This window comes from Phyllostomus hastatus, unplaced genomic scaffold (assembly GCF_019186645.2).
Source record: "Phyllostomus hastatus isolate PE091 unplaced genomic scaffold, TTU_PhHast_1.1 phas_contig_1, whole genome shotgun sequence".
Lineage (NCBI taxonomy): Eukaryota > Metazoa > Chordata > Mammalia > Chiroptera > Phyllostomidae > Phyllostomus > Phyllostomus hastatus.
In genome coordinates, this window is record NW_025333498.1 from 15,447,077 (window position 1) to 15,469,540 (window position 22,464).

The 22,464-nt window shown below is 48.7% G+C and overlaps 1 protein-coding gene and 1 long non-coding RNA gene across 3 annotated transcripts; both read right to left on the reverse strand.

The window, feature by feature from the left end:
* Positions 1-215: 215 nt before the first annotated feature.
* On the reverse strand, positions 216-3,988 carry LOC123813631. The gene is made up of 4 exons (XR_006784789.1): positions 3,883-3,988; positions 3,011-3,158; positions 2,730-2,755; positions 216-535 (listed from the first exon to the last, which is right to left on the reverse strand). It is a non-coding gene; the product is annotated as an uncharacterized LOC123813631 (long non-coding RNA).
* A 12,421-nt stretch (positions 3,989-16,409) lies between these two features.
* Positions 16,410-20,807, reverse strand: HOXD8 (homeobox D8). 2 transcript variants are annotated; one of them, XM_045847121.1, is made up of 2 exons: positions 19,622-20,807; positions 16,410-19,261 (listed from the first exon to the last, which is right to left on the reverse strand). In XM_045847121.1, exons 1-2 carry the CDS (start codon positions 20,172-20,174, stop codon positions 18,969-18,971), a joined length of 846 nt encoding a protein of 281 aa, XP_045703077.1. In that variant the 5' UTR covers positions 20,175-20,807; the 3' UTR covers positions 16,410-18,968. The 2 variants fall into 2 exon arrangements, with proteins under 2 accessions (XP_045703077.1, XP_045695696.1); XM_045839740.1 differs by having other exon boundaries at positions 16,410-19,264.
* Positions 20,808-22,464: the final 1,657 nt, after the last annotated feature.

Here is a 22,464-nt window from a genome sequence, read left to right on the forward strand (position 1 = left end):
GGGCACCCAGACCACTGCCAGCCTTGTCCTCTTCCTCCGAACCACCACCAGCCCGACACAGCCACCCGCATTTTCAGAGACAGTTCAGGTAGCCGGAAGAGCTTAGTGGCAATTTGTAGCAACGAGCTTCCCATCCTTGTACTAGGGCTGGGGTTACCAAACAGTCAAGGAGCCACGACAGTCTTCTTAGGGAAGAAAAAAAAATCCATCCCAGAAATGGCTGCTTTATTATTCCCCTTCTCCAGATCCAAATAGAAGCTCCCCCTTATCAAGTGGTATTTTCCAGAAAGGAAAAAATGCTCTTAGTGGCAGAAGAAAGGCAAGAGGGGAATATCCTCCATCCATTATTTTTCGCACTGCTGGGCAAGCCAGGTTGACTGACAAAGCCAGGTCTTCAAGAAGTCGCACGTTCACCTTCCTGGGCCCTGAGCCCGGCTGGTGGCTGGCCTCTCCGTCCTGCTGCTCCTGCTGCTGCAGACCCCCGAGGCAGGCTCTGCTTGCAGGCACCGAGCTGCCCTGGGTTGGGGCCAGCACACTAATGGTGAAGGGCAGGGCGAGGGGTCATTCGAAATCATTTACAAACATATCACTAAGTTTCATTATTTTTGCTTTGCCGACAGCAGCACACGAGTACAAAAGTTCACGAAATGTGCGCCCACCCCAGTGCCTCGGTGCTGTCTGGGGCTCAACCCTCGATCCAGGGCACCAAGAACACAGGCGCACTCCAGGCCCTGGTGGGTCTCAGGGACCGAGGGATGCCTGGGCTCGAGTAGGGTTTGGGGACCCCTGCCCGCAGGTTAGAGGTGTTAAAATGTTTTTTGTTTTGATTTTTTCCCTTCAAGATTCAAAAATTAGTTCCTGCCTGGTAAAGTGGAGCAGGGAAGCAAGGAGACTCCTTTCTGCCCCCCCAGACTGGCAAAATTGGCTACCTGCTTCTACTCTGCAATTTGCACACTCCCCCAACCCCATCCTAATCTGTTGGTTCCAGTACTTCGGATATTTTGTAGGGATTTCCTGGTGCCAATTCTAACAGACCCACTTTCCCTGGTCCAGGGGGGTTCACCCCAACTTTGTCTACTACTGCCAAGTGCTCCCACACACCCACTGTCTTGGGGACACAAGACTTAGGCTTTATCCACACAGATTGGGGGATCCTGCTGCGCTAGGTAGGGACCCGGTGAGACTACGGATTTTCATATTTGTTAGACGCTGTGACCTGCATTTCACCTTATTGCTCCACTTGTTCAGACAGGTCAAAGCCAACGAGTTATTGATGAACAAAAGCGTTAAATATTCACCTCCCTCACAACTGTTCATACAAATGCTTTTGATCTCTCCGGGTTTTGTGCTGTGTTCAGCCACAGGGTCCCGAATGTGGGTTTTCATACCAGAAGCATCAGCAGGGATAAGCACCCAAGAGCCAGGGCCGTGGCAGAAAGGGGGCAAGACAAGAGGATCTGGAGGATACCAGATTTTCCAGCCTGGAGCCCAGCCTGATTGGTAGAAGGGACTATGTACTGGGTGAAATTTCCACTTCTGGGGGTTAGCGCAACCCCCAGGGAGCCGACTATGCTGCCCAGCCTGGAGGGCAAAGAAACCTGGCCCAGAGCCAAGTCCCAGCTCCTCTGACCCAGCAGAGAAGGTCTCAGTAGATAGGAAGTGTGCCTTATTCCTACAGCCCTCGCGTGTTCCATCTCTCATTAAAATAAAATCATCTCCATTTTGTAGTGAGGGAGGGGCCACTGTTTTCCCTCCCTTGATTTTCCCACCACTACTTTCATCGTAAGGAGACAGTCTTCCCGAAACTTCACCAAGACCTCCTCAGATATGTACCTGTCTTCCGTGCCACGTGCAACGCAGAAGGATCCAACTTCCCAGGACCCCAAGAATCTATGCCCTCACCTCACCCCTCCCAATACCCCTCCCAATCAATCCTCACCCCCATATTTGCCTGCAACACCAGAGGCTCAGGCACAAAAATTGTCGAATTACAGCTATTGAGGAGCGGAGGTGAATGAGAAGGGCCAGGGCCGTATTCCTCCCTCCTCGCTCAGCCGTGTCCGCCACGAGAGCTCAAACCGCAGAGGTTGGGGCCGGGGGAGGGGCGAGGAGGGACTTCTACCTAAAGCTCGGAATTCGCAGTCCTTCCCGGAAGAGGGCCCACTCAACGCACCCACTATACGGTGTTTTTTCCCCCCTCTCTCTCATTTTCTTTCTTCTCTTTATTAAAAAAGAGAGAGAGAGAGAGACAAGGTTGGGGCCCGGCAGGGCTGGGTTAAGCTGGGCTGGGCTGCGGCGGGAGATCGCTTTGCCTTGGCGTTTGGCAGGTTGGTTCAGCAGGAGGTGACGCTAGCCGCAACTTATTAGGGCGGGCTGCTAATTAACAGCAAGCTCTTAAGAGAAGCGTACTCGGCAGCGGAGCTGCACCTGTGCGAGCTGGGAAGCCCTGGGAAGGCCGGGGAGGTCCAGTGAGGCCCAAGAAGACATGGGTGAAAGCCTGCGCAGGCACGTTCCCTTAATTAGGTGACTGTGAACTAGGCCCCAAAAATCTACCCAGGAGCTCAACTTAAAACCTCCACCTCCAAAGCGAGCTCCTCTCCCATCCCCAGGCCAGGGGAGGCAGGGCCCTTCTTCCACCCGCCCACTCCCCTCGCGCGGCCCTTGCCTGCCACCTCCCCAGCTATTAACATCGCCTCTTTGCAATTCGGAAGAAACGGGAAGGTACTTACAGCGGTGGTCCCTCCTGGTCCCAAACCTGTTGCAATGAAAACAGGCATCACTTAAATTCCACAGGAAGATAAAGCAGAGATAGATGATACACAGAAAAATGACAAGGCCCAGGCACCCCACCAATACAAAGACCTCCCTGCTTTGGGTGCCCGCCCCCCAGGAACTGCGCCAAGTTCTCCGCAGAGGAGAGACCGCAGTCCTCAAGGGCAGACCCACAGAGTAGGAGCGAATGACCCACATCGCCTCCCCCACTCCACGCAGCCCTGGGCAAAAACCTTACTGGTTGCTTGGCCCGATTCAGACACGGGAAGCGAGGAAAAACGGGCCTTTGTGTGTTTCCTTGTGCAGAATCGGCTGGGTGGGCGCAGGTCCACTTGGGAGGTGGCCGTCGCTGCATCTGTCCCCAGCCCCAGCTTTCCGTCTATCTCCTGTTGGAAGCAATTCAGTCCCCTTTTCCAGTTTCATATTGGTTTCAAATTTCCCAACCCCAAACTAGCGCTCCCAAAACCTGTCTTCTTTCCAAAGAAGGACCAGCAAGGCTGGGACTTGCCTTCCCACTTATGGTCCAATTCAAAACAAAGAGCTATTTCCAAGGGAAATGAGGACCCAAATGATAACCAAGGAGGAGGAGAATCAATGGGTTTCAAGGTAAATGGCAATGCTTTAGATTGTTATCCAGCTCTGTGATATGGCATGATTTTGTCAGCATTGCTGCTGGAGAAACCACAAAACAATCGCACAAAGCAGTGGTCCTCCCAGGGACTGGCATCCAGCTTTAAGTTTTCAGTCTCTAGTTTTATTCTAGGATGGCAGTCTTCTCTGAGAAATCTCAGAAGCAAAGTCATCACCATCCTCATCCTTTCTCTCTCTTACTATCTAGACTACCACTATCTTATTCTACTTCTGAAACAGATGCTCCATTTGGGGAAGAGATAGACAGCAAGTCCCTCTTGGTGAGGTGGGAACCTCAATTCCTAACTTTCTGGGTCTAGAGGGAGGGGAGAAAACCAGGATTCTCTTTTTCTCTGTTAATTTAGGTTAAGGCTAAAATTAGAATTAACTTTAATGGGATGACTTCTCACCCCAAGAGGAAAAGAGAGGCAGAAAAATCCCCCACCCCTGGAGCTCTCCTGGAAAAAGTAAATGACTTACTGGTTTTCTTTCCTAGTGGGCATGGGAGCTGGGAGTAGAACTGCCTCCACTGAGCCAGGCGCTAGCTGGAACCTCTCACTTTCCTATCGCTGCTCCAGGAACCAAGCATCTGCACTTGTATGCTCTTAACCTAATTTATGGTGGGAATTATATTTTGGCTTGTCAACTCTCAAGCCATAAAACAAAGTTTATTGGAATCACGTGCTGGTAAATAGCCATTCAGGTCCCATCTCTGCAGAACCATAAATAACCTTTGGCTTTAAACTTTTATTCACTAAATAAAGGTTCACTGCAACTGTTCCCTCACATTTAAATAGTTCCAAATATCCAGGATGCAAGAGGGTCATATTCATACCAATACCCCAGGCTTTTCAAATAGCATCTTTTCAGAGACGTCTGTTTAAGTTGGGAGATAGTACTATTTGGAAAAGGCTGGTTGGTGGGCATGTCTTATGATTCTTTGGCTGCATTCACTGTGAGTACCTTCAACTCCTTTATTTCAATCATTTTCTAGCTATAGATGTGGTAAATAAATAAAGAGGAAAATAAAAGGCCACTTTTTACTTGCTTATACCAGAAATTATTTGAGATTTTGTTCAAGCTTCAGTAGAAAAAAGGGTGGTTGGGAGAGGCTGGGTGGGCTTGGGGGTGGGGTGGCAGTTGGAGTTCACACTTGGTGTTTGTTGTGGATGGGCTCAGCAAAGCTGAAGGTAGCTACATACCTAGAGGTTTCTATAATTTGCTTAGATCTGAAAGGAAAGACTTTGCAAGTGACCAAACTGCTTAAAACAGCAAGACTTGGGGTTTGGGAAAGTGAGAAAGTGGAGAATAGCCCCACTGGAATCTTTGGCAACTGAAACTCTAAAGAAGGTTATAAAACAATAAAACAGCCCTGGTGTGAAGGGGAGAGGGTGTGAGGAAGCAAATGAGGCTCTCAAGGAACCCAAGCCCAGGAAGTCAGATGTCCCCACTCCCACACAGCCCCAACCACAGGGCTCCGGCTCCTGGTCCAGGGCCCAAACCCGGGTGGGTCCTCTCCCCAACTCCTGAACTGCCTCTCCCACCAGAGGGAGAACCTAAGAGAGCTGGGCGGGGGAGTGTGCTCTCCAGCTGAGAAAGCCTACCAAAGGAGTTTGGCCTGAGGGCTGCCCTAAGGGAGAGTGTAACTTCCCATGCTTGAAGGAGGTGGGGTGGAAGAGATGCCCCCAGCCCCCACCATCAGAAGTAAGTACCAAGAACTGATCCCCAGCATCCTTCCGTAGCTTGCCAGAGTTGCCACCAAACAGTGTGAAAACTTGTGGTTTTTACAATTCTGATTTAAAAAAAACAAAACAAAACTGGATGTTCTGTGTAGATTTGTGGAGCACATACGCATATGATTTCTATGTCAAATTCAGTTGCAAAAATTCTCATCAGCAAGTCCTGTCAAGTCCATGAAAGAGATCCTTCTCTACAAAGATCACTTTGCATCCTAATTTCCACCCATTCTCCAGGCATTTCTAAACCCATTTCCTGATATGACTTTCATTAGCTAGAAAGGGTGGGGGGGTTTGATAGCTCAGACTGTATGACACCTACTTTTCCTTTTCCCCCACATTAACCACTTAGGAGGATAGTTTCTTCTACAGTTGGTAGCATCTGTTTTTAAAATGAGTAAAGATCAACCCTTTAAAAATGGTTTCTGATTCTGTTAGCACTAGGTGAGCAACATCAAAATTAGTCCCTGTTAAACTACTGCAAGAAATAACCAAACTTTAAGGGAGTGGGAAAAGATTTCTTTATTTTCCCTTAAATTAACAAAAGAGAACTAATCAAAGGATGCACGACTTTCTAGGCAATTGTGACGAGCTTTTTAAAAGGGTGGGGTGGGGTAAGGAGAAGAACAGCCTGAGGAGATGGTGTTTGAAACAATGCCCAGCACCTAGCCAGTCAGGGTTTAGTAGGTTGTTGTTGTTGTTGTTTTTTAATGAATGATGAAGGATGGTGATTGGGACTTGCTTTCAGTCTTCACTGTGGCTTACAGAAGATGAATAAAACTGAACAGCCTACTCTGTATATTTCGATAATAACAGGAAAGCAGCTAGTTATGCATAGGGGGAGGGAGGAAAGAAAGGAAGACATTGAAGCAGACACCTTCAATTAGTTTCTAATCTTAGGATGGCCAGGAAATGTGATTAAGGAAAGACTGTCCACCTTCCCACAATCTCCCTTTGTCCTCCCCAACCCCCAATGTCCTGGGCTTCTGTAGATGAATGAGAGAGTAGAGATGGAGAAGAGCAAACTCCATCTAGTAAGAACTTTGAGCACCAGGGGTGACAACAGACTAGCTTGGGCTAATTTATTGGGATTTTCTCAAGGACTTTCAATGGCAGTGGTAGTGGTAATGGTAATAAAAGGGAAGGTAGGGGAGGAGTAGTTGAAGCCTTCTTAAAAACCAGTAAGGAATTGGTTTCTGGGTAAAGTCTGAGACTGTAGGCATTTTCGCTCCCCACTTCACTGGAAAGGGCCAGTTCTGGGAATTCCTCCCAGAGAGCTCCCATAAGGTAGAGTCTCTGTAGAAGCCAGATAGCACCCAGGAAGGAACAGAGTATAAAGGGGTCCCAAGAGATAACAGCTACACTGCAAATGTAATGAGGTCTGCCTTTGCCCACCCAAAGGGCCCATGCTATGCGGTCCCAGGTAAGAAAGAGTATTCTGATCTTGACTCTTAAGAGATTTCTTGCCCAGAGGTAGTATTAAGCTCTCTCCTTAAACTAAATGCCTGCAAAACCAGGGTAGGTATGGATGGGAATTTGGGTGAACTCTCTATACCAGAGACAGAAGGAGAAAGGAGTCTGCCCAGGCCTGGCACTTAGGGACACATGATAGGGGGAGGGCCACTGAAGGGCTGATCAGGGAGTTCAAAGCAGGAAAGACATATGACTTCATATTCCTGGGACTGTGCTCTATCAGAAGTGAAAGAGGAACACTTCTGGCACCCACACCCCTACCCACTACAATGGAATCCACTCACTGGAGCTTAGGCTTGGTGTCCTCTGGGAAGAAAAGGTGACTGCAGAAGAAAATTTCAATAGTTAGAGATGATATCCAAAAGCATGGGCCCTGGGGCAGGATCTCTGACAGTAGGGTTAGTGGCTAGAAAAGGCTCCCATGGTCCCAAGAAGGGATAGGCTTGGGGCAACCATCCTTGGAGAACCAATAATGGAGGTTATATGAAACAGAAGCTGGGGGTGTCTGGGGGGCTACAGCACTGCCCTATACCATGGGCCAAACTCCACCTGATGTGTTTGATAGCAAATGAGACTATGTGTGTTTTGAGAGAAAATATGACCCAGGTGGACTCCTGGTTAAACCAAGAGGAGCATCTTAGCCAAGGGCTGTGGAGGCCCTTGTAGGAAAAGTCTACAGGCAGAAGTCACAGAAGCTAGGGCTAAGCAGCTGGAACCTGATTGCAGGGGGTGGATATATGTTTGGGTGTTGTAGCCTGAGCCAGTATTTACATAACTGTTTTTAAAAGATATAAGGAATCCCCAAAATTTGGAAGGGCTGATGGAGATTTGGGGGCTAAGACCTCTCAAAGACACACCTTGGCATCACTACCACCCAGGTTGGGCACTATGGCTCAGACATGGCCCTGGAGCCCAGACCTTGGAACTCAAGTAGGTTAAGGACGAGTGGGGCACCCAGACTTGTCTTGATGTTGCCCACTGGCCTTTTGTTTTTCCAGCCTGCCCTAGATTTCAAGAGACTGAAAAGAAAGTATCTGCCCTGGGGCTATAAAGGAGGATTCCTGCCCTGGTAGGCGAGACTGACAGATAGTGGCAGAGAAGGTGACTTCAGGAGGTGGACAGTGGGGGCTGCTCTCTGGAAAGGCCTAAAGCCCTGTGTAGGAGTTGCAGATGTGTCCATGTGTTTGTAAGGCCTCCCCTCCCTGATATCTGCCCACTGAGGACCTAGGGGTACTTTCTTCCTGGGGGCAGCCATGAAGTGTAGACAGGTGCCAGACACTGAAACCCCAGGAGGCAGGGCCTATGAGGTCAATTACAGCAATGGGAAGTGTCCCAGAATCATGTGTTCCTGGGTCTGTTGCCTGCTGTGTGACCAAGCCTACCTAGACCTGTCTTTTCCTCTGTGGTATTGAAGGACTGGGTGAGTGAATCAGGTCTCTTTCAGCTCTAAAAGTCTAGGTCTGATCGCTCAGCAGAAAAGGAATAGTGCTAATAAGGAACCCATACTGAAAGCCTATTATGTGCTAAAACACTCTTTTAAGTAGTTAACCAGTGAGTTAATGTATGTAAAGCAGTTAGAATAGTGCTGGATATATAGTAGTGTGATATAAATAAAAATCCTCATAACACTTCAAGGTACTCTCATTATCCCTACTTTTCAAATGAGGTTATAGGCCCAGAGAGCCTTCCCTACTTGCCTAAAGCCACACAGGAGGTAAGTGGTAAAAGTTTGAACCAAGGCAGTCTGAACCTACTCAGTTTGAAATCTCCAAGTTAGCAAGGGATCCATGTCCCTTCCCCCTAAATGTGAACCATTATTCAACCTATGGGAAAGTGACATTAGAAAACCCAGTTAGTGAGTGAGCCTCCAGAACTACAGGGGTTCCTGAGTGGTAGGGGGAACTTACCCCCTAGAGACAGAATAACAATAAAAAAAGCAGGAGAGACCTGGCCAGTATGGCCCAGTTTGTTGGGCATTGTCCTGCAGACCAAAAGGTCCTGGGTTCAATTCCAGGGCAGGACACATCCCTAGGTTGTGGGTTCAGTCCTTGGTTGGGGCAAGCATGCAACCAACTGATATTTCTCTCTTACATCCATGTTTCTCTCCCTCTCTTCCCCTCTCTCTAAATCCTCTTTCCCTTCCTCTCTCTCTAAAAACAATGAAAAAATGTCCTTGAGAGACACTTGATCAAGTAGTTCTCAGACATGCATGTGCATTCTAATTGCCCTAGAGCAACAGTGTTTACAAATTGCAGGCCCCTGACATTATGATTTAGTAAGAAATCTGGTGTGAGACCCAGGAACCTGCATTATAAACAAGATTTGAATGCAGGCCTTGATTAAGAATCAATGCCCTAAAGTAGGGGAAAAGGTTGAAAAACTGCATTGCCAGGAGCCAACAGAGGATCAACAGAGTGGGAGTAGAGCTGCTTGTTGAAGTTGGGTGCCACTGCTGGTACAAGAAATGCCCTGTGGAGCCCACCAAAGTCCTGAAATAGGGGCAATAGTGAAAGAAGAGCGTGTGGGTGGTGTGGAAAAGTGTAGAGATGGGCATCTGCAGAGTTCCCAAGTCGAAAAGGCAGTAAATTTTGCCGTGCCTCTCAAAGGGAGCCCCAGGGGAGTCCCGGGACCCAGGCCTTGCTCTAGGTGAACCAGGGCAAGGCCCACTGGAGGAGGCACCTAATGCTGTGCTTTTCAAGGCCGCCCATTTTGGGTACCAGGGATCGTGGGAATGTAAAGCGTCAAAAACAGCAGCCCAGCATAAGAGGACTCTTTGGGACCCTGTGGGTTCAGCAGGGCTTGCCCTACCACAGAACCCAAGTTTCCTGCTCTTAGCAGCCAAGCGTGTGAAAATCACGCCCCCTCCGGGAAGATGAAGAAAGTGAGATAGCCTGCCTCCCATCCTGGAACCTACCTACAGGCTCCCAGGACAGGAGGCAGTCTTATCTGCCCGGTCTGAGAAGCTGCTCCCTGGGACTGGGCGCAGAGTCCCGACCCTCGTCCCAGGCATAAAGCACTTTGAAAGCCTTGGTGGAAGGCGGGTAAAGAGAGGCACAGGGGTCAAGTTTCCTCCCCTCCCTCACCTCCTCTGCCCCGTAGTGCGCATCGCTACTCCAATACTGCTGCAGCCTCGAGACGCTTGTCCTACAGCGCCTCCTCCTGGACAAGGCGCCAGACAGCTGAGCAGGGAGACTGCAACCGTCTGGATACTCCTTGGCCCAAGCTTCAATGTGTGCGCGGAGGTCTCCCGCACCAGAGCCTGTGAGCTCCTGCTGCTGTGTCCGCTGCTGGTGGCCAGAGAAGTCGGAAGGTCTTTGAGGTCACCTCCTGCCGCACTCCCTCCAGCACTGACCACAGGCTCGTGGCCCAGGAGCATGCACCGCCCCCCCCCCATTAATTAGGCGAGCCCAGGAAGAAAATCCTCCCGTTTTTCCGTTTATTTATTTATTTGGTTATTTATTTATTTGACCGCTCTCCACTGAGCCACTGCCCGCCCGCCCACCCCCTCCCCAAGGCCCTCCAATGTGTTGCAGGGGAATAACAAGATCCCGGGAAGGTCCGGCAGATGCGATTGGGTTGAAGTTTGGTGATTTGAACAGGCACCAAAAGGAAATGCCTTTTCCGAAAGCAGAAGCATCACGCTAAAAAAATCTATACACTTCCTTGAGGATCACACATATAACATATTATTTTAAGGTGTTAAATATACATATATGTGTACATTTATTTTAACACCTTGAAAGAAGATTTGGTTTCCCTTTAGCGATCAGCTTGTATTTGCAGACTGTATTTGCAGTACAGATTTAAATTGGGGTGAGGTGGTGAGTCAGGATGATTGAAAATAATGTAGTCAAGGGCAAGACGTTCAGCTATATTTAGATTGAAGGCTGGAATAAAACAAAGATGAGTAGCGATTCCTGAGGGAGGAATGGAGAGATCGGGTTATATTTTCCTGCCCTGAGTACGCTCGTCGCCCTCCCCCCATCCATGCTTTTGCTGGTTGGATCTCCCAGCTGGGCTATTTCACTGCACATGCGCCAGACGCTGGTCAGGCCACGGAGTCTGGGGGCTGTGCGGGCGGTGTTCCACACCGTGTACTGCTTCAGTGCCTACCTGTAGGGGTGCTTAGATACCCTATCTGAGACAGGCAGGAAACATACTTTTCTTTTTCAGAAAAACCTGTATTAAAAGCATCGACCATCTATTCCGATTTGCAAGCGCTGTTCCTCAGACCCAGCACAATCGCCACGTTGCCAACACTCTCCAGGTTGTCATTAGGATCAGCAATTTCATATCTAGTGCACTGTGTCTCCTGAGTCGCTAGTCAAGGCAGGGAAAAACCACTCTACGTTCAAAGAGCATAACTTCTCCCTCATTCTGCACAACTATCAAGTCTAAGGGGCCAGTTCCTAGAAGGAGGGCATTTATTCCCACCAATTCCGGAAAAGTGGCCCTAAATTGGACTTAAATCGGAATTCCGAGTTCTTGGTAGCTTCTCCCCCGTTTCCGGTGCCCCCTCATGCCCTGCCCGGCGGCCGCACTGCGGCAAGGCCGTAAATACCTCTAACAGCTGCCTGCCAGCCCAGAGTGAAATACTGTCTTTGTTCCAATTTCCTCTGCTTCTCAAGCTCAGAAAACAAAATTCTGGTGAAATATATTTATTTGGAGGAGCATCTGACAGGAAAACATGTTTGATTTTCAGCCCTGATGCTTGGCTACATTTATAATAATGAGCTTTGCTGTTTTTCCTGGTCCTCCGGGAGAGCGCAAACCCAGCTCACAGCCTGACCCGGTGACACCAGGGCCATCTCGTGCCATGGTCTCCCTGATGTACAAACTGATAGAAGTGCCGGCCAAGCACTCTGGGAGTTACACTTCCCAGCTTGTGAGCTCTAAGGGTCCAAGAGCTTTTTTATTTCGTTAAATTTTTTTATTGGGTTAACAGGGACAATAGGTGCATTTCCGGCAGTGGCAAAAGCGTTAACTAGTCTACTCGTGGACTAAGTGGCCTGAATTCAAATATGAATTGCAGAATATTTATTCCCTTAGATGCAATAGGCCATTTAGTTCCAATAAGCTCTTAATGCTGGGGGGCGGAGGGCTTTTTGTAAAAAGAGCCCTTCAGTCCTCCATATCTATCTGCCCATGACATCACCCTCTGCTGTGTAATTGGACCTGCAGCCGCCCAGGTTTCCAGTCACTGGGCTGAGCTCAGCCACGAAACCCAAAGAGAAGTGACTGAGGCTTTGAACACCAGGGCTTAGCCACCATGAACTCAGCTCCTCTCCAACCCCACTGTGGTCGCAGCCCACCTAGGGGCTCCTTAGGCTATGGAGCTGCCAGGGGAGGATCTAAGAGCCCCCAACCAGCGCCCTGCTTTTCAATAGATAATGCTTTTTATCAATATGAAAGACTAATCTCAACAGCCATTGCACCACAGCAGAGAAGTAGTTACAAAATATGGACATTCCATATTTAAAAATCACTCTGGGTTCCTTATTTGTGAGTGATCATAGTGATCCACGATAACTCTATGAGGTCAACTTGCCACAAATCGTGGACCTCCATTTTGAAACTAACGTGATTCCATCGTCAATTACTAAAATTACGTCTCTACAAAGATATCAGTTATTGCTCAGAAATGCTTTTACGGCCAACATGGCTACATTGGAATATCTGGGGAAACATTGTTTTTGCCAATGGATGCTTTGGAGATCACACTTCGCCCTGAGCAGGTTCACGCCATGCGCAATGCGGCAGCTTGGCCAAAGGTTTTAATATTTCACAATGTGTTCGTGAGTAAATAGGCAATAGGATTTGAGTGCTACATCCTCAAGTACTGTTCAAAGTCTCTGAGAGAAAATAGCATTCTTTTTTTTTCTGCAAAAATTTTCTTTTGATTCATGTTTCAGTTCAGTACTTTTGAAGTAGAGGGGAAAATGTTGCTATAGAATATTGGTTTGTAGGCAAAATATATATATATCCACAACACAAGAGAGCAAAATATTTACCCTTTTCCTATTCTGTCAAGTAGGAAACGCAAGAGCTGTTTGAACATACACATGCTTCACATTTCTGAAATGTCTAATGGGTTTTTTTAATCCAAGCCCTCACCAGGTTACCTAATAATACAACCTACCCCCCAAAGCATCCATATTGTGACATAAAATAATGCAAATTCACCTTTCAAATTATTGGGTGTGGGAGGAACCTTTCTTGAGTTGTTACAAGAATTCACTAAAAATTACAAAACAGTTTAAAATATTTAACATTCCATCTCATACACAAGGCCCAATAAACCATAAATCGCAGAAATTAGTCAACATCACCCACCAACAACCTAGATTAAACAACCAAGTACATCCTACGCACATAGAATACACCCCACCCCCACCCCAAACCCCAACCCTCAAAAAACACCTGTTTGTCTCCCAGGTACCTCTGACCACAGACAAACCGCAGAACACTACTCTATGCTATAAAGTGCCTTTAGGGACACGCAGCAAAGCTGAGACATCCAGGAACCACATACATGGGGTGGGGATTGAGGGACTCTCGATCCAAGCAGTGGGATCTTATCTGCCGCTATTCACCTCTGGAAATCTCCAGAGGAAATGGGCCTTCCTCTGGACTTCTCAGCTCCGCGGGACCTCAGCCAGGACCCCAGGGGACGACCGCTCAGACATGGAGTGATTAGGCAGAAGGGGGCACAGACAGCCAACCCAAGGTCTCGGGGAAGCGAAAAAGGTCTGGCCTGGGCCCACCCAGCTGCCCGAGGGGGTGGGCGCCTCGAACTTCTCCGTGTCGGTGCTCTGGGAGCGAAAAGGGGGCGACTCTTACCCGGAGGCTGCAGAGCTGGAGGCGGGGGTCGGCCCGGGAGGCTGCAGTAATCCATTTGGCGCTGCCGGGCTATGCGCACCCTGGGCAGCATGGACACGCTCAAGTCGGAGACGGAGCCGTGTAGGAACCGCGGGGCGGCACCCCCCGGAGCAGGCCGGCTGCTCCAGGCGGGCGGTGTCGGCGCCGGAGGGGGCTTCGGCGCCTGGGGCTCCTTCCGGACTCTCCCGCCCCCGGGCTCCCCACCGGTTCCGGAGGCCGCTGCGGCGAGGTCGGAGCCAAGCGGTGGTGGGGCCAAGTTGGGCAACGGGTGGGAGCCGAGGCCGCTGCGGATCCCGCACTCCCGCAGCCGGCGACTGTAGCCCACCTCTGCAGAGACAAAGGTTAGAAAAAGAGGGGGTGAGGCTCCAGGAAGGCAGAATGCGGGGGGAAATTCGCCTGGGAAATCAGGAAAAAGGCCGTGAAGGCGAGCGGCGCCTGCACATGACCAGCCTCAGCCAATGACGACCGCAAATAGGTCATAAAAAGGTCTATTACCAAGTTGTAAATTTTCTTCAAACAAAAAGGAATTTACTGCAATTCCTTGCGGATTTTGCACGTACAGCTTGCAAGCGCCATGTTTTTTTCCTTTCTTTTCTCTCTCCTCTCGCCCACTTTCTCCCTCCTCCACCCCACTTTTTCTCTCCCTCCCTCACCCCACTTTCTCTCTCCCCTTCTCCCTCATTCCATCCCTCCCTCTCTCCCTCTCTTTCATCTTCCTCCCTCCCTCCTGTCTTTTTTTCTCTAGGTCCCTTTCCTCTGCTCGCTCTGCCTCTCTTGCTTCCATGGTTTCTGACTCACCTTTTCTAGGATTTTTTTTTTTTTTCCGTTTTGGCTTGCCTCTAAATATCTGCTCAATTTAGTTCTGTATTGGAGGGGAAATGAGTGAGGCGTACTGCCCAGGGGCTTAGATTGATGATCCCAAATTGCAGTTACCTCCCTCCAACTCCTTTTTCAGGGATTTGGGGGGGCAGCGGGGACACTCCATTTCTCCTCCCCTCCCCTCCCGAAAAAGCCCAGTCCGAAAGGCATTCAAGCACTTCCGAGTTTTGCCTCTCTCATCTTCTGGCAAGCGGGCGCCAGTGATCTTGCGCAGAAAACCTGGGATCTGTAGGCCAAAAAATCGTGCTCTCCTCCCTAACCCCTCTCCAACATAAATTGGGGTCCCTCCCATTTCTTGGGGTTTCTGTGGTAGGAGAGTCACCAACCAGCTCAAAGGCTGGAAATGGTTTGATACTTGTCAACTGCAAAATAACAGTTTGACCTCCCAGTGCCTGGCCTTTAGACAGAAATATCCTCCTGCTCAGTCCTGGATTAGGGCAGAAGCAATCTTTCCGGGTCCCCTCTGAAACCCCCTGTGTGAAGTCTGCCCTAAGTGCAATTCTCATTTCTATGTAATTTAATTTCGGTTTCTCTCTTCCCTTGCCCCACAAATGCTTGCCCACTGAAAAGCCTGCTCAAGAGAGGCTTTGGTTTTGTTGTTGTTGTTTGTGTTTTTTTCAGGGAAAGAGCAAGTCCCCAGTTCCAGCCTTGAAAAAGAGTCATTTTTCTTCAAAGGCAGGATTCACATTCCCTTTGCAGTTTTGATAGGAGCTGCTCCACTGAACCTCAGCTAAGAGTAAATGTCCTTGGCTAGTTCTAGCATTCTCATCATTAATGCACGGGCATGGCCATCCAAGCTTTAGAACCTGCCTGAAAGAGGTAGCTCCTTCCCCTCATCCTTTCAAATACACTGTCTTTGGACTTCTAGTAATGTTTGTAAATATTTGCACTGGATGTCTATGTGTAAGCTCTCTGCAATTAACATCCTCACACCCAGTAAGTACCTAAGTGGATGTGCACCTAAGCAGGAAGTACACAGCACCCTCTGGAGCAGGCCATTTGTATTTCTTGAAAAAGTTCTGATGACCTTGGATATTTCTGATTTAAGAACTTCTGTTGCCATCTGTCAGCAGAAGTCATATTCATGTTCTTTCCAGAATATGACTGGCAGCTGCCAGGGTCCTTTAAAATGTTCTCTCCCCTCCCCTGTCTACTCCCAGATGCCCAAGGATTTAACAAACACCAGGGAAGCAGAGGACACAAGTTTGGATGTGAAATAGCAATACATTCTCCACTGAAGAATAATAAAACAATGTTTTTAATTATACAAGAAAATGGAGCAAGTTGTTGGGCCCTCCCAAACTAGAACATTTTACACTGGTTTATTCACGTGGAACTGAACAGATTGTTCAATTCTAAAATTTTCTGAGAAATCATCTCAATTGTTAATATTTCTCCCCAGCCCCTACTCACATAAGAGCAGAGCTTTATGACTCTCCTTTTTCAACTTGGGGAAGAAGGGCTGGGAAAAGGCTCTCTGCACTGAAAAGGCAGCCATATTTGCACGCTTTCCCCCAGTGCAGAGATAAGAGATGTGCTAGGCTTTGTGGAACGTCACAAAAAGGCAATCCCTGAACTAACTTTTCTCTAGGAACTACTGAAACCCACATCTTCCTTTGTTTCTGGTCCTTGCAAACAGAGAAACTAAATCACTTAAAAGGCTCGGTTCTTTCATTGAATGTTAACATTAGCGGTCTTTTCTCTAAACCATTTATAGACCTCTCTAAGCAGATTCCCTAAGCAGTCCAGGGGAGAGAAGCAGTTGTCTGGGTGTGAAGAGGGTTCTCTGAAGGTTTATGCAAATTCTGCAGCAAAAATATTTGCCGCAACCCAGCAACTCTTGGATGTTAACAGATATGAGCCAATTAGAAGGGCATCTTCTGCGCTAGTCACTTCGACTCTGTCTGCATGAAACACCATGCTGGGCAGTTTGTAGCCACTGTAGGAAAGAAGGTGGTGAGTGTGTGTGATGTGTAATTCCGCAAGCTCTTTATTTGGAGACAAATCTATGCTTTTCCCAGCTACAAAAAGAAACATATATACCGACACTGATTTATTAACCAACACTTTCTGCACATGTGTAGTCTATGTATCTGTACAAATCCAGGAGATACCAAAAATTATCAAGTTTGTATATGCACAAATATTCTCAAATATACCAGTAATTGCAAAATAATCTTTTTCTTACATGAGCTATGATTTTACCATGTGGTTAGGGGGACAATGGGGCCAGAAGGTATGGCACTTCCAGAGCAGCACAGAATGAAGACGAAATAAGGACATTTTTACCACCCCTTCTTTCTTGATTTCTACACCCATCCACATACCAGGTTCCCCACCTGATAGATTCTTACCCAAATCAGGGGCTCTAAACGTATTATTTGGGGAATATCCTTGAGTCACAGAAAGCAAATTTTGCTAATAGACAAAGAAGTCCCTTAAATGGAGGGCAGCTGGAGTTTAGCCAATACCACTCTTTGGCCAACTTATCCCTACCCCAGACTGTTCCCTAGTCACATTTTCAGGCGCTTGGCATCCTTGCTCTGTATCAGCCAACAGTAGTAGGAGGCTCACAGAGCAAAATGTTTCCAAATCCAGCATGCACATTTGCAGCTGTCTCCTCTCCTGCAAGTGTTTCTTAAGCCCTGAGCCACCCGTGACTTAAAATTGTCTTTCCTGGCTCAGGTCAGAAAAATGCCACAGCCACGGTCTCTTCCCTGGATAGAAAGTCAGGTGGTGCTTTGTCCCTGGCCCTGATGAGGAACATTTCCCTGGTCCTTGAAAGGACAAACAGCCCACCAACGCCTGAATGGTCCAGGCCTAAAACTATAGGATTCCATTTCCTTACCTGTGCAATAGATTCCACTCTGGAAATTAAAATGCACCTTTTTAAAAAATAAAGGAATCTAGAAAAAGCAGAGAGCTCTTCAATGTCTACCTGACCAAGGTGCTTTCCCTTTTGAGGAGAAAAATGTTTACTCGAAAATCTCCTTTCCTGCTCCTCTTCCCCCTCCCCTTCTCTCATAAAATGGCAGCTGCAGAAGCAGCTTCAAATGGAAAACGGATATCTTGTTAATAACAGATCCCAAACCCCAGCATCAGTGCAGGCTCAGCGGGATAAGCTGTGGTGTAACCTGGACTCTGGGTCGTCCCCCACTGGGCCTACAACTCGAGTCTTTTGTGAAGTTCAAAGCTTTCACTGTATCTCAGCAAAGTTATTTAGAACAAGATGAAGCTTTGGTAGCCATAGCCAGCCCTCTCTGGAAAGAAAAAGAGCCCCTGCAACGTATTAATTTTTATAGCATGGGTGCATGTAACCCCCACCTCTTTTTTTTTTTTAATCAAATAGGAGCTTTAGGGGGACATTACCTTCATGAGGGCAAAAACAATTGTTCCTGATTTAGGAAAAAGGCTATTTGCGGCGCTCAAAGACACTAGCTCTAGAAAAAGATTCATTTCTTTATTAAGGAGCTAGCTATGTTCTGGAGCGGTTGTTTACAATCAAGATTTTTCTGCATTTGCTCTCAGGGCTTGTTTTAAATAGGTGAGGCCATCCTGGAGAACAACAGAGGACGTACCAACCGACATCTGAGATGCACACAGTAAGTTGGCTCAAAATGGGTGTGCAAACAGAGCGAAGAGAATACAAATAAATATGGCACCTACTCAAAAAATGGAATCACAGCGGCAGCCACAGCATTGAGACCTAGCAATTTCAGTTGATACCAAACGCTGTTCAAAATGAAAGCAAGTTTTGAAAGCAGAGGCATTCCACAAAGCGACTTGCCAGAGTAAAAAGATAACAAATGAAAATGTTATAATTGGCTTTTCAAGTATTCATTCACTCTTGATCACTAAATTGCCATAATTTGTATAGACTGTAGAAAAATTATTAAATGTCAACTTTGACATTGCCCTGAAACTTTTGTCACTGGCCCAACATTTCCCCCAAGTTTAAGGAAGCTGTAGAGCCAGGACTACACATTATACTCTTCAGTTAAATGTGCTTTTCAAATATTTGGCCCAGACTTTTCCCAGAGATACTACAAAATAAAGAAACCTCTTAGGAGTAAACAAAAGGCACCTGAACCATTATTATAAAAGCAGAAAGAAAAATACATAAATAATGCATTTTAATCAAATAAAATAAAGTAAATATTCTGCAGGCATAATTTTTAAAATTAATAAACTTCTTTTAATTTACTCACCATAAAGAAATGATTTAAAATGTTCAAGTGCACTTGTTTGATTAATAAAGCATTTTATATTCAATTCTTTAGTGCTAATCATTAGGAAGTTTACGTTGTTGAGGCAAATCACCAGCTCAGACTCAGACATTAAAAACTATCATTATAAAAATTTCTATATAAAGTCAGTATCAAATTACCCTTACATAGGACAGCTCAAGGACTGTTTCTACGTGATAAAAGACTTTTGTAACACCCAAATCCCTCTCAAAGCGCAGAAGCCTCAAGTGCAGTGACATGAAGGTAGCTTGAAATACAGGTAAAGTCCTTCCAATAAAGAAAATAGGTGGTGTCCACCAGCATATGTTGATGATTAGATTTAATAGTCTGTGGTAAAATTTTAAAGGTAGAATTAATTCGTCAGGCCTTCAGTTCTGTCTTCCTCCAGCTCTTGGGCTTCCTTTTTCGTTTCCCCGTCCTTCACCTCCTGTCGGGAAACCGGGAATTTGTCCTTGTTGTTCTCCTTTTTCCATTTCATTCTCCTGTTCTGGAACCAGATTTTTACCTGTCTCTCGGTGAGAGCTAGGGCGTGGGAAACCTCGATTCTTCTCTTTCTGGTCAGATAAGGGTTAAAAAGGAATTCCTTTTCCAGCTCTAGGGTTTGGAAACGACTGTAGGTTTGCCTTCCTCTTCTTCGACCAGGAGCTGCTGATTAATACAAACAAACAAACAAAATAAACGTTTTAAAAAGTGTGATGGTGCCGGTGCCTCTGCAGATTGCTGGAGGTTTCTAGAGTGGGTCTAAAGGATGAAATATACACAATTCTCATATATATGATGGGCAGGCAAGAGAGAGAGAGAGGTCTTCACAATTATTCTGTCCCCATCATTTTTTCGTGATTTCTACTTTAAGGGGAAAAGTCTTTATTACTTTATGAATAAGAGCCACTGTAGCTACAGAAAAAGGAAAAAAAGAGGGACAGGAAAAGGGAGTCTTAAAGCTCGAACGTGAGATGAAAGCAGATTTCTCCCACTCTCCCCGCTTAAAAAAAAATGCATCCCAACCTTGTGGTCTCATCCAGGGAAACATTTGAGAAGGAGACGAGCTCTGATTTAAGTGGTCTGGGTCCTCGCCAATATTACCACTGGACGATTTACAGTCAGGATATTGTACCAGCTCGGCCTCTTGCTGGGTCGTAAAAATCGGCTGTCTCTGTAAGTTATCGTATCCGTAAAACTTCGTGGGCTCCCCGTGACAGGCAATCCCGCCGCAGGGGGGAGGCTGCGGAGGAGGCGGAGGATGCGGAGGAGGAGGGGGTACGAGCTGGTAGGCTGCGGCCGGGCTGCCCCCGCCGGGGTGGAAGTAGTCCTGGCCAGGGCTCGGGCCGCCCCCACCACCGCAACCCGGCCCGGCGGGTGGCGGCGAAGGGTGCGGGTGCGCGTGCGCCAGCGGGGGCGCGTGCGGGAAGCCGGCGGTGCTGTTGCCATAGAGCTGCAAGGCAGCGGCGTGGCGGCCGCCGACCTCAGTCGCGAAGTGACAGTCGTAGTAAGTGGGATTGATGGCCTCACCCGCCGCCTTGTACTTGGAGTACAGCGGGTTCACGAAGTACGAGCTCATCGGGGCGGCGGCCCCGGGCGGCGCGGAGCAGGCAACGAGGGCGCCTCAACGCTGCTGCACTGCCGCAGGGGCCTCTGGGGCGGCTGCTCGCGCCGCTGGAGCCGCCGAGTTACGTTGCTGTTGCCGCCCGCCCGCGCGTCGCTTCTGAGGCTCGGATGCCGCGGGCGCTCAGCTACTGGGCATTCATGCCCAGCTCAGGCCCCCGCCACCTCGGCCTCGCACCGCCTCCCTTGCGGGTCGCAGGGCCTCACCCAGCCCCCCGCTCTCACCGCCCGCCCGGCCTCTCCCAGCGCGCGCCGGCTCGGCCGCAATATAATCGCCGACGCCCTGGGTGACCTGCCCTTCTGCCTCCACTGTTTCCTTTCAGGCACCAGGCGGCCCTCTGCTCACTGGGACAAGAAAAAAAGTGCGCCCGGCCCACGGGGACACTATTTGGCTTCGGTTTACAAACCCTCCGCTCTGGAGGGAAAAGAAAAAAACACCCTCTGCCTGCCACCACCTCTCACCTTGCCCCCCCGGGCGTCCCCCTCCCACCGCTCTCGCCGCCGCCGCCGCCGCCGAGGCTGCCACCCCGGTGCGCCCCGGCGAGGCATTTTCGCACCACGCCACTGCGCAGAGAGGGAGCGAGATGGAGGCGAGATAAGCGCGCGGAGGGATCCGCGCGGAGGCGACACTACTGTTCTAGACAGGACGCCTCACGCTGGCCGAGAGATGCCTCCGCCAGCCTTAAAGGGGGCCCATAAAGCCGCACTGCCAAGGGCTTGCGGTGGCCCTTAGGGCCGAGGGAATGTGGGCTGAGGCCAGCGGGGCTGGGTCGCTGCAGAACCTTACACTTGGAGCGGGGGGCGGGGGTGCAAGACAGGCCACTCCCAAGAGGCTGCAGAACAAACGACTCTCCCGGCCCTCGGAGCAGCCCCGCAGAAGTTGGCTGTGGCTTTTGCATTTCTGGATACGCGGGCGCAGCCCGCGAAACATGGGCGAACACGGTATAGTCGGACCGGACCGTACTTTCTTAGGTCCTATCCAAGTAGTTTGGTTAAAGGCCACATGGGTGACCCCAAAACTTGGCATTATCAAAGCAAATCTAAGCCTTTCTTTTCCAGCCGAGCGGGCCTTGTGGAAATGAAATATACATTTACCCTTGACGCATTGCACGCTTGACTGAGGCTCCCAGGTTAATTGATATTTAATGGAAATCATGCCCATGAATACAGTTTCCATCATTTCACCCTTGATAGACGTCAGCACCAAGCGCAGGGGGGAAGCTGAAGAATGTAGGCAAAGGGGCATTAAAGCGGCCAGAAATGTTCCAAGGCGGGAAAGAGGGCTTACGCTGCGGTGCGTGGTATTTCCTTGGGCAGGACGCACGGCTCCCGGGTTTCAGCTCCGGTGTGGAGCGGACCAGGGCAGGCGGGGGCCCGGGCGGAGTACTGGGGGCCGACGCCTCTGAGTTCCCACCCACCATCCCGTCGAGACTCCGGGCCAGCGTTCGGGTCATGCTGGTTCCAGGCAGCTACAGGCGGCGCCCATCTACTAAAGATTCCAGTTCATTCACCAAGCCTGTGTAATTACCGCCGAGAGCGGGCGCCGTGCTCAGCTTTAAAAGTTACTAATTTCTCCAAAAGAAAAGAAAGAAGGCTCATCCTAGCTTGTGAGAGATGAGGAAGGGAAACGTCCCGAGTCATGTGGGCAAGTCAAATATGAATCGAAAAATGTGAAGTTCGCTCTAAAGTTGCTCGGCGTTGCACCACCAACTTCCTTCTTTCCTCAACATCCGCCCCCCCTTTTACTCCCGTTTTAATGCCCAATTAATGTGATAGGTCTCTGTTAAGTGAGTTTACCCTCGCCTGTTTGTCCTTTTTCGTGGGTTCTTTGGGTGACCAAACCCCCTTCCATACGGGATAATCCATTGTTGTAAGGGCACCAGGCCCATCAGCTTTGGGAACCAACCTGGAAAACTCGCCTTGAGCGCATAGAGGATCTTCCCGCTAATGCTGAAACACGCCATGCCAGCTTTTCACGCCAAATGCAAATCTCTAAAAAACCCAGATGGCCCCCAAAGGCTCAGCAGGCTAGTGATTTCAACTACCCCCTACTCCGTATGGGTTACCTCAGCCTGTGTGTGGCATCCTGAGGTCAGTCCTCATGGACTGAATATCATATTTTGCAAATAGAGAAAATAAAGTCTAGATGGAAAGGCATAACAAGATAATGTCTGAGACTCGATTGTTTTTGCAGGGAATGGCTGGAAATGGTTAAGGTAAACGTATTGCTAATAAATCTCCAGATG

Bases quoted from the DNA above. Each gene is read 5' to 3' on its own strand.
- HOXD8 (XM_045839740.1), bottom strand. From the start codon at position 20,174: ATGAGCTCGTACTTCGTGAACCCGCTGTACTCCAAGTACAAGGCGGCG. The intron at 19,265-19,621 runs GTTGGGATGCAT...TGTATTAATCAG, and splicing joins TCCCTGGATGAGACCACAAG to CAGCTCCTGGTCGAAGAAGA.